This window comes from Somniosus microcephalus, chromosome 19, assembly GCF_052327205.1.
Source record: "Somniosus microcephalus isolate GS21.2 chromosome 19, FLI_Smic_1.0, whole genome shotgun sequence".
In the NCBI taxonomy this organism is placed as follows: Eukaryota; Metazoa; Chordata; class Chondrichthyes; order Squaliformes; family Somniosidae; genus Somniosus; species Somniosus microcephalus.
The window spans coordinates 26,357,265-26,371,836 of NC_141005.1; the positions used below are offsets into that span (position 1 = coordinate 26,357,265).

General features: G+C 49.8%; 1 protein-coding gene across 2 annotated transcripts; it reads left to right on the forward strand.

Annotated features, from left to right (window-relative positions):
• The first annotated feature begins 5,306 nt into the window (after nucleotides 1–5,306).
• On the forward strand, nucleotides 5,307–12,455 carry LOC147104247 (polyubiquitin-like). 2 transcript variants are annotated; one of them, XM_085961420.1, is made up of 2 exons: nucleotides 5,307–5,528; nucleotides 11,120–12,455. In XM_085961420.1, exon 2 carries the CDS (start codon nucleotides 11,132–11,134, stop codon nucleotides 11,597–11,599), a length of 468 nt encoding a protein of 155 aa, XP_085817546.1. In that variant the 5' UTR covers nucleotides 5,307–5,528; nucleotides 11,120–11,131; the 3' UTR covers nucleotides 11,600–12,455. The 2 variants fall into 2 exon arrangements, with proteins under 2 accessions (XP_085817546.1, XP_085817545.1); XM_085961419.1 differs by lacking the exon at nucleotides 5,307–5,528 and adding an exon at nucleotides 7,413–7,549.
• Nucleotides 12,456–14,572: the final 2,117 nt, after the last annotated feature.

Sequence of the window (14,572 nt, forward strand, 5' to 3'; positions counted from 1 at the left end):
GTGATTTTGCGCCTGGAGGCGGGATGGTGACGGATCTGTTGTTCGGCGGGTTCCGGACCCGCTCCCTGTTCCCGCTGCCCTGCAGTTGAAATTTTGCATTGATTGCCCTCGTTAAGGCCGATGGCAGGTTCTCCAAGGCAATTGCTGGGTGCGGGTCAGCTGCTCGCATCTGATGAAGCGATGTTGGACTGATTATTTAAAGGGGCCATGTCCCCTTTGCAGATTCATTTCCATTTTGTTCCCTGAAGTGCTGGCTGCTGCAGGTATGGCAGCGCAAAAACCTAAGGCTGCTCCCCGCTTCGATCAGGACTCCTTCCGTGCTCTTGTGGAGGGAGTAAGAGGACGTAAGGAGGTCCTCTTCCCTGGAGACGGAAGGAGGAGGCCTCCGTAGCATACCAAGGCAGCTTGGCTGCAAATTGCTGAGGAGGTCAGTTCAAGGTCGGTCTGCATACGCACCTGGGTGCAGTGTTGCAAGAGGTTTAATGATCTGTTGCGGTTAGTTAAAGTGTGTATAACATCACACTTAGCTTCCATCTGCCTCCCATCTCTTCTCATCCCCATCACTCTGCATTGGCAACCTTCCCCTGCACATCCCAGCTCACTCTAACACCCCTTGCACCCTGCAGGTAGGTGAACCCGCAGCTCCCGCCTTAGAATTCCTGACTCCGACTTGAACCCCTTCCGGGTGGAGTAAAATGGTCAAGGCTCATGAACTCAGTACAACTCAGTATGCCTTTACTATTTATTGCACTGCGAATAACATACCAACGTCAATGCACTGTTCCCTTTTAACTCCAAACAATACTAACATACACCATTCCCTTTAACTCTTTTGTTTCAAACTCCACTCACCCCGGCGATCATGTGGAGCAGGATGTTTCCATCTGTACGGGTGATCAAATCTGTCCGCAGTTCCCTTGCAAGTTGCTACCCTCTGTTTATAAACACACCCGTTTATAACACAAAAGATCAAAATAGATTGAGGCAAACCCGTCCCCTTTTGATTGTACCATCTTAATCTTGTCTTTCTGCCATTCTGTTCGATTTCAAACCATACAATACAAAAAGAAATGTCTTCATCCGGTTTGATGTTCGACCATTAACTCACAAAGAAATGTCTTGATTAGACACTTCCTTGTTTATCGTCAGTTTGAAAGGTTAGCAAATGGGTTTCAATCCAATGACAAACCTGGCACTAACATTTCCAAAAGTTGAGGGAGCCGTTCCAGACTCGGTGGAACCAATTGTAAATCTGGTTAACAGCTGGACCAAGGAGTTACACTGGACAGGATAGTTAGTTGAATTTACACAAACACATGCCATTGTGTGGTTCGATTGTTCCAGCCACTTACTTGGCTGGCATATTCATGAAGTAAAAGTGGCCGTGCCTGTGGTTCTTATCCTGTTTAATCCAGAGCGTGTATTACAAATTCCTTTAGAAAGTCTTGTTGGTTCCTCATGTTAAGCTGGGATACGAAGTTTGGTCAGTTTCTTATGATTGGTCAATTTCACAAAACTGCCTTTACAGTTCAGCCGTTTGGCCCTTTAATGTTGGTATCATTTAAGTTGAATGCGTTCTTGCTGCAGGAACTGGCTACAGGCCTCACCCATTCCTCTCTTTCTCTGTACAGAATCATGTCACCATCTTACTATGCACCACTCACACTCTTATGCAATGTCAACAACTAACAACGCACAGGGAGGGAACTTGCTTTGTGCACCTCACTCCTTCATAGTCTCCCTCTAAACAACTATGTTATCCATTCTTTACAATCACTCCATCAATCTCTCTCAAACTCCACTTGTGTCCCTCATTACAGATGAAGAGAGCCCACAATAAAAGGGATAGGAGGAGGACAGGAGGTGGCCCACCATTCCTGGTGCACCTAACGAGCGCTGAGGAGGCAGCCCTGGAGATTGTCGGAGGTGCAGAGGAGGTGGAAGTGGGGGACGGAGAGACGGGCTTAGAAGAGCAAGCTGGTGACAGATTTAGCATTTATGAGTGACTAATATAGCATAGTAGCTGGAGTGCCCGGCGGTGCCGAGGCTTTTTCGAGGGCATGTTGTTGCTGGAAGAGAGAGAGAGAGCAACTGGGGGGGGAAGAGAGAGAGCGACTGGGGGGGGGGAGAGAGAGAGCGACTGGGGGGGTGAAGAGAGAGCGCGACTGGGGGGGTGAAGAGAGAGCGCGACTGGGGGGAAGAGAGTGCGCGACTGGGGGGAAGAGAGAGAGCGACTGGGGGAAGAGAGAGAGAGGCTGGTGGGAAGAGAGAGAGCGACTGGGGGGAAGGAGGGGGGAAAGAAGGGGGGAGGGGGAGGGAGTGGGGGAGAGGGAGGGGGTGGAGGGAGGGGGGAGGGAGAGGGAGGGGAGAGGGGGGAGGGGGAGGGATGAGGGGGGGAAAGATGGGGAGGAGGGAAGGGGGGAGGGAGGGGGGAAAGATGGGGGAGGGGGGAAGGGGGGAGGGGGAGGAGGGGAGGAGGGGAGGGGAGGGGGGGGAGGGGGTAGGGGGGAGAGGAAGGGGGGAGAAGGAGGAGGGAGGAGGGGGGGAGTAAGGGGAGGGGGGAGGAAGGAGAGGGGGAGAGGAGGAGTCCCCGAGCCCCGCCCCGAACTCCCGATGCCCCGCCCCCCGATCTCCCGCCCCCCGATGTCCCGATGTCCCGCCCCCCGATCTCCCACCCCCTGATCTCCCGATATCCCACCCCCCGATCTCCCGATGTCCCGCCCCCCGATCTCCCGATGTCCCGCCCCCCCCGATCTCCCGATGTCCCGCCCCCGGATCTCCCGATGTCCCGCTCCCCGATCTCCCGATGTCGCGAGCCCTGCCCCCCGATGTCCCGAGCCCTGCCCTCACGAGCACTGGCCTCCCGCTCTCCGGAGCCCCGCCCTCCCGCTCTCCGGAGCCCCGCCCTTTCGCTCTCCCGAGCTCCGCCTTCCCGAGCCCCGCTCCCCGCCCGAGCCGGCTTCAAGACCAGAGAGACGCCGCCGCGCAACCTACCGCGTGAGGCCCGGCCGGACTCAAGTCGCGCTCCGGGCAGAAGATGACGCGGACGCTGACTCCCGCACCGCCCGCCTTTACTAAGATGGCGGCGGTGGCGACGCTCGGCTCAGGCCCGCCCCCTCCAGCCTTCAGAAAGATGGCGGCGATCGCTGGCCTTTTGTCGATCGCGACGGGAGGCGCCTAGCTCGGGCGTGGCTGGTCAACAGACGCCCAGGCTTTGAGGCCTGGAAAAACGGTGAAATGTAGGAGAATTATAGAGGTTAGAGAAAAGATTTACAAATTAATTAACTTTTTTTAAAAACAATTTGTCTTTTAAAAGCAACTTTTTTTTTGCTGGAAATGTAGATTTGAAAAGAAACACGCAGAAAGCGGGAAAAAGAAAGGAAAAGTTTGGAATCAAGATGGCGGCGACTCACCTCAGTTCAGAACGATAAGGCCCGCCCACACACGCACCGATTGGTCGACCGTCAGGTCACCGAAGCGTAGGATTGGTCAATCGTCCCGTCACTCGACTGTAGGAGGGCCCGCCCGCACGTGCCAGGAACCCGCCGTACGATTGGTTGACCTCGAGGTCACTCTACTGCTAATGAGCGGATAATGAGATGCTAATGAGCGGAATGTTGAACATTTTTTGGATACCACGGGCGCAATTTTTGTCCGGCCAAAACGTAAATACGCTTATGACCGTTTTGGAATGGTAAGCTTTCTTTTGATGTAACGCACGCGTAGGTACGCTCTATAACTTTCGAGTGTATAGCCGGACAGACGCACACCGGAGGACAGACAGACAGATAGACAGACAGACAGATCGATCCTTTTATATATATAGATGATGTTCATAGAGGTCGAGTGCTAAGCATCTGCACAATGGGATGTGTCTGCAACATAAATTTCATTTGTCTAACTCATGCATTTACTCCCCGACAGGACCATCAAGAGCCCCGCACCCCACTTTCCAGGTGGAAGAGCAGGAGCACTCCTCAGAGGAACCACCAGCCTCTGAGGGAACAGCATCACCAGTGTAAGATTAGGATCACAGGCTCACACAGAATACTCAACAGTGCTTTGGAAGTTGTAAGGCTTTTATTAAAGAGCTACAGTTTTAAAGCATAATCAGGTATTACATATGGTTTAAGCTGAGTATAATAGACGTACAACCTGTGACAGTAGAAAGCGATCTACGACTCCCGAAGTGGAACGCCACGACCGGACAGATGGTTGGGTGGATGTCTGATGAGGCAGCGTGGAGGTCTTGGGTCAGCGAGTCTCTGCAGTCAGTAACAGCAGTCACCTCTGTTGATTCGTCCCCATGGCTGTTGGAGGTGTTAGGCATAAGCCAGCATTGATCCACCTCAGAGGCTAAACTTAGTCAAGGTGTTAGGCCTGAGCCAGGATTGATTTCCACCTCGAAGAAGCCTTCGCCCCTCACTGTCTGTCTTCTGCTCTCAGCCCACTATATTTATAGTTATTTTGGTACGCCGTGATTTATTTAATGTCAATCGCCTAGACTAATCTTTATCCCAAGTGTGATGCGGGAAAACATCTCTCACTGTCTCTTTCTACATGGCTGCCGAGCCCTTTCCTCTTATCTTTCTGAGGAATGTTTGGTCAAGTTTCTTCAAGGGCATTTTATGGCTTCGTGGCTCCTTATTATCTAGCAGGTGCTACCCTCCCTGTTTCCTTGCCTTTGACGACCGTCTTAACTTTTTGGTGTTTGTTAATTGACCTTGCTGACCCTTCCCCCATCTGTTCCTGACTGCAGTTTTAATTTCTGTTCTAAGAGCCAAACTTCATTTATGAATCTAATAGCTATTTCTTACACCAGCATTCAATGCACCCAGCACCAGCGCAGAGACGCACAGCTCGGTGGGTTTTTTGCGAGATAAGAGTAATGTTGTCATCTGCTGTATCACAGCTCACAGGTAAGCAGGAGCAGATGGAATTTATATGAGTAATAACTGTTCAAACTGACTGCAGTAATACAGCTTCGAACAGGAAACAGATCCTCCCCCAGCACTGATCAGCTGCTATTGCTCTGTTGCTGTTTTAGAATGTGGCTTCGGAAAGGAATCTGAAAGTGAAACCGATCAGAGCCCAGAACCTGTTACCTGCAGCAAGGTTCTGTCAGTGCTGCTGATCCTGAGATCATTTCTCAGACACTGAGGGGATTTTTGGGGAAATGAAACTTCAGCTCAGATCTCACTGGTCTGTGATAACGGAGCAGCAGGGAGTTGGGCAATCAGAGGGCAGCAGGGCTGTGACGTTCTGAAAGTGGGTTGGAGAATAAAAGGAGGAGGGAGCCAGAGATACAGTGAGAGAGGATTGTTTAACAGAGAGAAACACAGAAGAGACGGAGCAAGACACCGGGGAGTTGAAGCAGAGAGAGTTTATTCACTCATTCCATCCAGATCTGAGAGATTGTGTGTGGAGAAAAACAGAGAAGACAAACTGCTCAGAAAAGTGAATCAGGAAAGATTCTGCAGATCAACTTTCCTTCAGATTCGCCTGGACGTGTGTTTCCAGCAAGGATTGTGAGTTTATTCTGTCTTTTATTTAGGAATCTCAATATTCTATTTCTGGTCTGTAAAATGGGTTGTTTTGAATCTGAGTCTCAATTTAAGAGAAATTATTGATATTCTTTGAACCGGGTGAGAGAATATATAAAAAGAATAATTTAAAAACTGAAGGCTATTAGTTGCTGTTGGAAGACCAAGACCTGACGTTTATGTGACATCCGTGTATCTGCTATTTTAACGGAGGCAATCAGCTGTTTAAAATAACGCCTCAAGCGTTCATTAACTAATATTACCGAGGTAATTTGTTGTTCTTAAATAGAATGGCTTTTGTAAGAGGAGTCTGAGGGTGAATTTACGTGGGGAGTTCTGAATGGGTTGTTCTCCATCTCAGTGAGACTCGCAATTTAAGATAAATTAATATCCTTTCAATGTGATGAGAATACAAGAAAAATATAACTGCAAATTTAAATAGTGCACATGTTGTACGAGAGATGTGAGTCTGAGATGAATCATTTCTGTACAGGGCAGGTCTTGGATTTGGGCAGTCTGACAAATCTAATTTCATTCACAGAACAGTGTTCGAAGCAAACGGAGTTTTTGAAGGAATTCCACACAGTGAAAAGCACTGCTTATTTTTCCTGGTTTACAGAGTGTGGTAAACCACTGTATTCTATATTGCCACCTCTGGGTGGCGCTGTGTATGGAGGCATGCCTCAGCTGACTCCACCCACCACTGTGTGGGTTTCGTTCAGACTTGTTCAGTCACTCACGAAGAAGCATGGTCTCTTCTTAGCTAATAAAAGCCTTATTCATCTCTTCTTTCGACTCATCATCTCTTCTTCGACTCATCACCTTTTATGAAGTAATTGATAAGCGTATCAATTTTATTAGCTAAAAGTTAAATGGCGACACCTGAGGAGCAACAACAGCAACGGATACAGCAGACATTGCTGAGAGCCCTCAGACCACCACGCCTGGACCTCGACCCTCAAGATGTGGGTGCATCAGCCAAGTTTGAACACTGGCTGAGCTGCTTTGAATCCTTCCTCGCAATCTCACAGGTTACAGAGGAGGATCACAAACTGAAAATTTTGACCGCCCAGGTGAGCCATCAAGTATATATGCTAATCCGGGACTCTAATACGTACGTGGCGGCCCTTGAGCTACTAAAAGGGCAATATACGCGCCCAGTGAACACAATTTACGCCCGACACCTCTTGGGATCCCGCAGGCAGCAACCGGGAGAATCGGTAGGGGCATTTGCACGGGCGCTACTGGCACTCTGCAGAGACTGCGATTGTAAAGCGGTAACGGCTGTGGAGCACGCGCAGGGACTCGCCTGTGATGCCTTCGTCAGGGGCCTCCAGTCAGACCACACCCGGCAGAGACTGCTAGAAAGCAAGGAACCCGACCTGAAGACGGCCATTGCCCTTGCGCTCTCGTTAGAGGAGGCCCACCGAAACCTCGAGGCACACCCCCGTAACGGCGCCGAGACATGGCAATCGAAACCGTGGGACACGGGACCGCCGCCCCCGGCACCAACCGCTGCAGCGACCCAACCGAGACAGCAGCCTCCGGTAAGAACTGCTTCGATGCCCAGTAACCAGGCCCAAAAATGCTATTTCTGTGGCCAGTTAAAACATCCCAGAGCGCACTGCCCAGCTAAGACAGCTACCTGCTCGGGCTGCGGGAAGAAAGGCCATTACGCTAACGCCTGCAAGGGGAAGCCAGCCAGCAGCGCAGCGTGCGGGCCGTGGGAGCAGCCATCTTATCCGCCATTTTGTGTACCCCCGGCCGCATGGCATCCGCCGCCATCGTATCCAACGCACTCAACCGCCATTTCGTCACCGGAACCGACCACCGTCTCGGCGGATGACTATAGTGACTCACTAAGCCACATACTGGCCTCCGTGACGCTGGATCAAGGCCACCCTCACCATCTATCCAGCTCCATGATGGATATCGCGGTAAACGGCCGCGCCACCAGTTGCCTGATCGACAGCGGGAGCACAGAGAGTTTCGTCCACCCCGACACGGTATGTAGCCACTCCCTCACGATTCTGCCAACGCACCATCGCATTTCTATGGCGTCCAAGTCCCAGTCAATGGACATCAGCGGCTACTGTGTGGTGACCCTGTCAGTAGGGGGCACTGAATATAAAAAATTTAAACTGCTAGTCCTGCCCCGTCTTTGCGCTGCCGTCCTGCTAGGGTTGGATTTTCAGTGCCACCTTAAGAGTGTCACACTAGCATACGGTGGACCCCTCCCCCCACTCACAGTCTGCAACCAACAACTTTTAAATCGCCCGCTGCAAACCACCTGCAGCCTTTCCACATTAAAAGTCCCCCCCCCTCCCCTGTTCGCTAACCTCACCCGCGACTGTAAACCCATCGCTACCAAAAGCAGGCTGTACAGTGCCGGGGACAGAGCTTTTATCAGCTCTGAGGTGGAGCGGCTCTTGAAGGAGGGCATTATCGAAGGTAGCACTAGCCCCTGGCGAGCCCAGGTTGTAGTCGTTAAAACCACTGCAAAACGCCGCATGGTAATCGACTACAGCCAAACCATAAACCGGTACACCCAGCTGGACGCGTACCCCCTCCCTCGCATATCTGATATGGTCAATCAGATTGCGCAATACAAAGTATTCTCCACCATCGACCTTAAGTCAGCGTACCACCAGCTGCCCATCCGCCATGAGGACCGCCAGTATACTGCCTTCGAGGCAAACGGCCGCCTCTACCACTTCCTTAGGGTCCCCTTCGGCGTCACCAACGGGGTTTCGGTCTTCCAAAGGGAGATGGACCGAATGGTTGACCAGAACGCGCTGCGGGCAACCTTCCCCTATTTGGATAACGTCACCATCTGCGGCCACGACCAGCAGGACCACGACGTTAATCTAGCAAATTTCCTCCGTACGGCCCAACGGCTGAACCTAACGTACAATAAGGAAAAATGTATGTTTCACACCAAGCGCCTGGCCATCCTCGGCTGCGTGGTGGAGAACGGAGTCATCGGGCCCGACCCCGACAGAATGCGCCCCCTAATGGAGCTACCCCTTCCCCACTGCCAAAAAGCACTGAAGAGATGCCTGGGGTTTTTCTCCTACTACGCCCAGTGGGTGCCCCTCTATGCAGACAAAGCCAGGCCCCTCATCAAAGCCACCTCCTTCCCCCTGACACCAGAGGCGTGTGCAGCCTTCACTCTTATCAAGAACGATATCGCGAAGGCCGCAATGCACGCGGTGGATGAGTCCATCCCCTTCCAAGTGGAGAGCGATGCCTCCGACTTCGCCCTAGCCGCGACCCTTAACCAGGCGGGCAGACCCGTGGCCTTTTTCTCAAGGACCCTCCAGGGCCCCGAGACGAGACACTCCTCCGTCGAAAAGGAGGCCCAGGCTATTGTAGAAGCGGTGCGTCACTGGAGGCATTACCTGGCCGGGAAACGATTTACCCTGCTCACTGACCAGCGTTCAGTAGCTTTTATGTTTAATAATAAGCAGAGGGGTAAAATCAAGAACGACAAGATCTTGAGGTGGAGAATCGAACTCTCCACCTACAATTATGATATCTTGTATCGGCCAGGGAAACTCAATGAGCCCCCAGATGCCCTATCACGTGGTACATGCGCCAACGCGCAGAGTGATAGGCTGCAGTCCCTCCACAATGACCTCTGCCACCCGGGGGTCACCAGGTTTTTCCATTTTATCAAATCCCGTAACCTGCCCTACTCCATCGAGGAGGTCAGGACCATGACCAAGAGCTGCCAAATCTGCGCCGAGTGCAAACCGCACTTCTATAGGCCGGACAGAGCAAGCCTGATCAAGGCCACCCGCCCCTTCGAACGCCTGAGCATCGATTTTAAAGGGCCCCTCCCCTCCGCTGACCGCAATGTGTACTTCCTCAACATAGTTGATGAGTACTCCCGTTTCCCCTTTGCCATCCCTTGCCCAGACATGACCAGTACCACGGTCATCAAGTGTCTGAATGACATCTTCGCTCTGTTCGGGTTCCCCAGCTATATACATAGCGACAGGGGCTCATCGTTCATGAGCGACGAACTTCGGCAGTACCTGCTAACAAGAGGTATCGCCACGAGCAGGACCACCAGTTACAACCCCCGGGGGAACGGCCAGGTGGAAAGGGAGAACGCGACGGTTTGGAAGGCAGTCCTCTTAGCACTAAAATCTAAGGGCCTTCCGACCTCCCGCTGGCAGGAGGTCCTCCCTGCAGCGCTTCACTCCATTCGGTCACTGCTTTGTACTGCCACTAATGCGACCCCTCATGAGAAAATGTTCGTTTTCCCCCGGAAGTCTACATCGGGAACCTCGCTACCGGCATGGTTGACTTCTCCTGGGCCCGTCCTACTGCGGAGGCACGTGAGGACGCATAAAACGGACCCCCTGGTCGAGCGGGTGCACCTCCTACACGCCAACCCCCAGTATGCCTGGGTGACATACCCAGACGGGCGGGAGGACACGGTCTCCATACGAGATCTCGCACCCTCGGGTACCCCTGAATTACCACCGTTATCCCCCTTACCACCGTTATCCCCCTTACCACTGTTATCCCCCACCACCCCTCCCAACCCAACCCCTGCAGACGGCATGCCAAAGCCCCAGGAATCTTCGCCAACCACCCAGACACCAGACCCGACGTCGGATGCTGCAACACCACCGCCGCCACCACGACGATCAGGACGTCAGACAAGGCCTCCTGATAGACTTAACTTGTAGTACCCTTCACCCCGCCGGACTTCACATTAAACAAGGGGTGAATGTGGTAAACCACTGTATTGTATATTGCCACCTCTGGGTGGCGCTGTGTATGGAGGCATGCCTCAGCTGACTCCACCCACCACTGTGTGGGTTTCGTTCAGACTTGTTCAGTCACTCACGAAGAAGCATGGTCTCTTCTTAGCTAATAAAAGCCTTATTCATCTCTTCTTTCGACTCATCATCTCTTCTTCGACTCATCACCTTTTATGAAGTAATTGATAAGCGTATCACAGAGCACTGCTGTTGGTTTATTTAATATGTTCTGCACTCCCTATTAACCCGTCATTCACATTTTCTAATGTTACACAGCTCACTTGAGTCACTCCTGTGGCGTAAGTCCAGTATTGCAGCTCAGGACACAGCAGATCCCTGACGACCTCAATATTTTAACATCAGGTCAGAGCAGCAGTTCCACAAATGTTTCCAACCTCAGACTCTGCCTCATTCAAACAGCTAAATAGAGATCTATCTAAATGGTGCAGATTTGGGAATGTGGGAAGGTTGGGAAGGATGGCTATGTGAGGAGTGGGATGACTGAGGCTGCTTCCAGTTCTGACACACCTGAAACATTAACTCATCTGGTCTCTCCACAGATGCTGACTAACCCACTGAATGATTTCAGCAATCTGTGGCTTTCTCAGGAGTATTACTCCAATTGGGAATGAAACATTGATAGGGCGTTTGATTGGGTTGGGGCTTGGGAGCACTGTAGGTTCAGAGTGCACAATAGAGTAGGTCTGGTACAATGTGTTGCACATTTAAATTGTATTCTCTGACTGATACATAAAACACAGCGTCCCAGTCACTGACGTCCTGTTTATTTCTCAACAGCAATTTGACGAGATGAGACTCCAGGTGAAGTTTATGACCGGTGAGGTGATCGAACTTGAGATCGATCCTTCCATCCAAGTGTCGACTCTCAAGATGAAAATATATGAAAAGACCGGGGTGCCCACTTACCAGCAGCGTCTGGTGGTGCAAAACGGGAGCAGCGTGGAGCTGAGGGACGACAGGAGGCTGTCCAATTACAGTGTCTCTCCCAGCGACGCTATCATGCTGATCGTCAAGAACGAGGAGCGCATGCAGATATTCCTGAAAAACGACAAAGGGAAACTATCTACATACGACGTTCTGCCCTCTGAGTCTGTTCAGAATTTTAGAGCACAAGTACAACGGCAGGAGCATGTCCCACCCGAGCAGCAGCGCCTGATGTATGAGGGGAAACAGCTGGAAGATGGCCGGTTGCTCTCCGACTACAACATTAAGGCTCAGGGCACCATCTTTCTCCTGCTCCGTCTACGGGGTGGTTAACTGTGAAAGCACCGATATGGAATGAATGTTAACTTTTACAGAAATAAATATTAAAGAAATCCATTGATTTTTTTTTTTCTAATGCTGCAATTTTGGATTGCTCAGTCAGTAACATGCCAATGATACTTTGGATGTCACTCTCGTCTTATCTAGTTTACTTTATAATGGTAGAAGATTCATGGACATCTCAGTGTCTGGCTACCGAGCAGGCTACTGCCTCCACTCATAGCTAGTGAAGGATGTGCCGTACAAGGCAGGGCAAGGGAACTTCAAAAAGGAACAGAAAAGTTTTTTTTTTCTAATGAGGGAGCCAAATATTAGACTCTTCTTTGGGACCTGTATTCAAATTAGGCCCAACTTGATGGAATAAAAGTCCCTCAGCCTGCTGGCTGTAAGGATCCTATTTGAAATAGGTTCGGTGAGTCTCAGTATTGAACAGCTGGGCATGGGCGCACAGCACGAAAGTGACCCTTAATTCAGTACTAATTGGCAATGCTGCTGAGGGATGCAACAAGATGGTTGTTGTGAGAAATGGGGAAATGTCACATTGGTGCTGCAGGGGACACTTCACCTTGTTGAGCACAAATTTACCCCAAAGAACTAAAAAAATGAATGGCAAAAATGCTTAACTAAGATTGTCTTCCTTCTTCAGTTAACAGTGATGTTAGATATTCTGCAAGTGATTTCTTTAGCCTTACATTGTGACAGGAGATGTGTATGTATTCAGTATTGAATGTTTTAGTCCCAATACTTAGTGTTTTACAACAACAGTGTTTTATCAAGCCTGGACTGTATATGTGTCAAAATATCCAATGTCACCTGAAAATAAAGCTGTTAGTTTGGATACAAATCTAAATGCTGTATTGTTGTTTTTGTCTCTTGAACACCTGTAAGTGTGAAGTGTCTGTGAAACCATGTACGTTACATCAGGGATCCATATTTAAAACCAGTTTCAGATGATTTATCCTAATCAAGTGTTTATTAAGGAAACAGCAGTGACTGATGCACTGAGGCACCTAGTAACAGTGTCTAGGAATCTAATGAAGAGAAATGCAAACACACAGAGACAAATCTACACCAGTCCAAAAATTCACTCTATCGTCTGTACAGTTTATTTACTCTTTTAAACTAGTGGATCTCCCATGGCATTAATCATGAGTGATCTGAAATTTGAACAAATCTAATTTAATGGGAAACACACCACCAACTGAGCAAAGCTGTCACATGGGCCCAATTCTTATTTCCTTTGCGCCCGATAAATGTAAGCAATTGGGGCGTTAAAGAGCTGGAAAGTAGGTGGACATCAGTTATTCTGGAAGTCTGCCCACACTGTCAATTTCACCAAGCTCAGGAAGTTATTACCAAAAACAGGAGTTTCACTATAATATGATAATGGACAGGAAATGTGGGGCTTGAACCCACGACCGAGTGACAGAGGCGAGAATGCTACCACTAGGCCAATTGGCCCCGATTTTAACTCCAGGTGGATTCCCTGCTCAGGCCCGAGTTAAAATTACAGTCGGGTCTCAATGATGTCATTGGGCCACCACATGCATATGTAAAGAAGGACCCCCTTGACTCTGGGCGCGTGTCCTTGCTGTCTGCCCAGGAGAGCAGGTTAAAATTGCAGATGTTGCAATCATGGCGGCTTTCGGACAGGTAAGAGCCAGGGAGATTTTAACTGCCCACCCGCCAGGTGTCTGCTGAGCGAGTAGGGTTAAAATCGTCCCCACGGCTTTTCTATTCTCAAGCCTAGAGGCACTGAGGCCAATTGCAGCACCCCAACTTCTGCCCCAGCTGAGATCAGCTAACCCAGCACAGATCCTAGTATCAAGCCTACTGCTCTATATGGCTCTGTAACAAACCGGGTGGTGCACTTATCACGGGAGGGGCAGGGGAGAGTTGTTAGAAGCAGAGCTTTGAGCTGGGAACACTTTGGACTGAGGTGCTGCTCAAGTTATGTCCCACCCTGTAGTTGTGAATCATTTCATCAGAAAGGAAGGCAAAATGAAACAAAGTCTGAGCTGCTGTGTTTGGAATGGGAAAATCCCTTTTTGTATCATTAACAGTGAGTGAACAACACAGGCTGACTGGAATTTCTAAGCAGACACATCCATTGAGAGTCTGGCAAAAGACCAAATGATCTGGAGCTCTTTCAAATATTGTTGTGGTGCAAAGGGGAGAGGCAGAACTGATTTAAGTAACGGAACAGAAATCCCCAGGTGGCTCAGCCTGTCACAGCCTGGTTATTCAGGGCAGGGGAGATTAAGTTGCAATTACCAAATAACCTGCCACTAAAGAGCAGAATAAGATATTCCAGTTACAGTAAGATATTGTTTTAACTATACTTTGTATATTCCCAACATCTTCTACTAAAGTCTTGAGTGAATTATAGAATAATTCAACTTTCTGGTTTCTGCCCAGCTTCATCATTTTCCATTTATTTTGATTACCTCTCTTTATTTTTCTCGTTAAATGTTCCATGTTTTCACTGTTTCTAGAACATTCTGTCTACTTTAATTTTTCTTAAAAGTTCTTTCTGGTCACTTATTTTTGCCTTTTCCCTTCTTCTGGATTTTTTGAGTATTTCCTCTTTGTATTCCACTTAAACGTCGGCCCGGATTTCCCTCCAGATTACTGCCCATTTTTAGGGTGGATTTGCGAAGGTAAATTGAAAAAGAAAGGGCTCTGAGAGGCTGATGCTTCAATGTCGCAACAAAATATCTACACCTGTAATTTTCAAGCTCCCAGAAGAGTTCACTCCCCTTTGAGAGGGAGCCTGATCCACCTTATGTAAATAGGGCCAATCCCTCCAACCATATCCCGCAATTTCCACCCCAAATAGTTATTGCTACCATATAAGTGAAGGTAGGAGCTGCAGGAAGGAATCGCTGAGGTGGATACCACAATGAGGGGCCATTTTGTGTGCTGCTACTACTGGTGGTTGGTGCTCCTTTACCTGCATAGCTCTTT

What these genes read in the sequence shown, in the direction of transcription:
- LOC147104247 (XM_085961419.1), top strand. Translation starts at nt 7,466, where the DNA reads ATGATGGATATCGCGGTAAACGGCCGCGCCACCAGTTGCCTGATCGAC. An exon ending in GTTTCGTCCACCCCGACACG is followed by an intron (nt 7,550 to 11,119) that starts GTATGTAGCCAC and finishes ATTTCTCAACAG; the next exon opens with CAATTTGACGAGATGAGACT.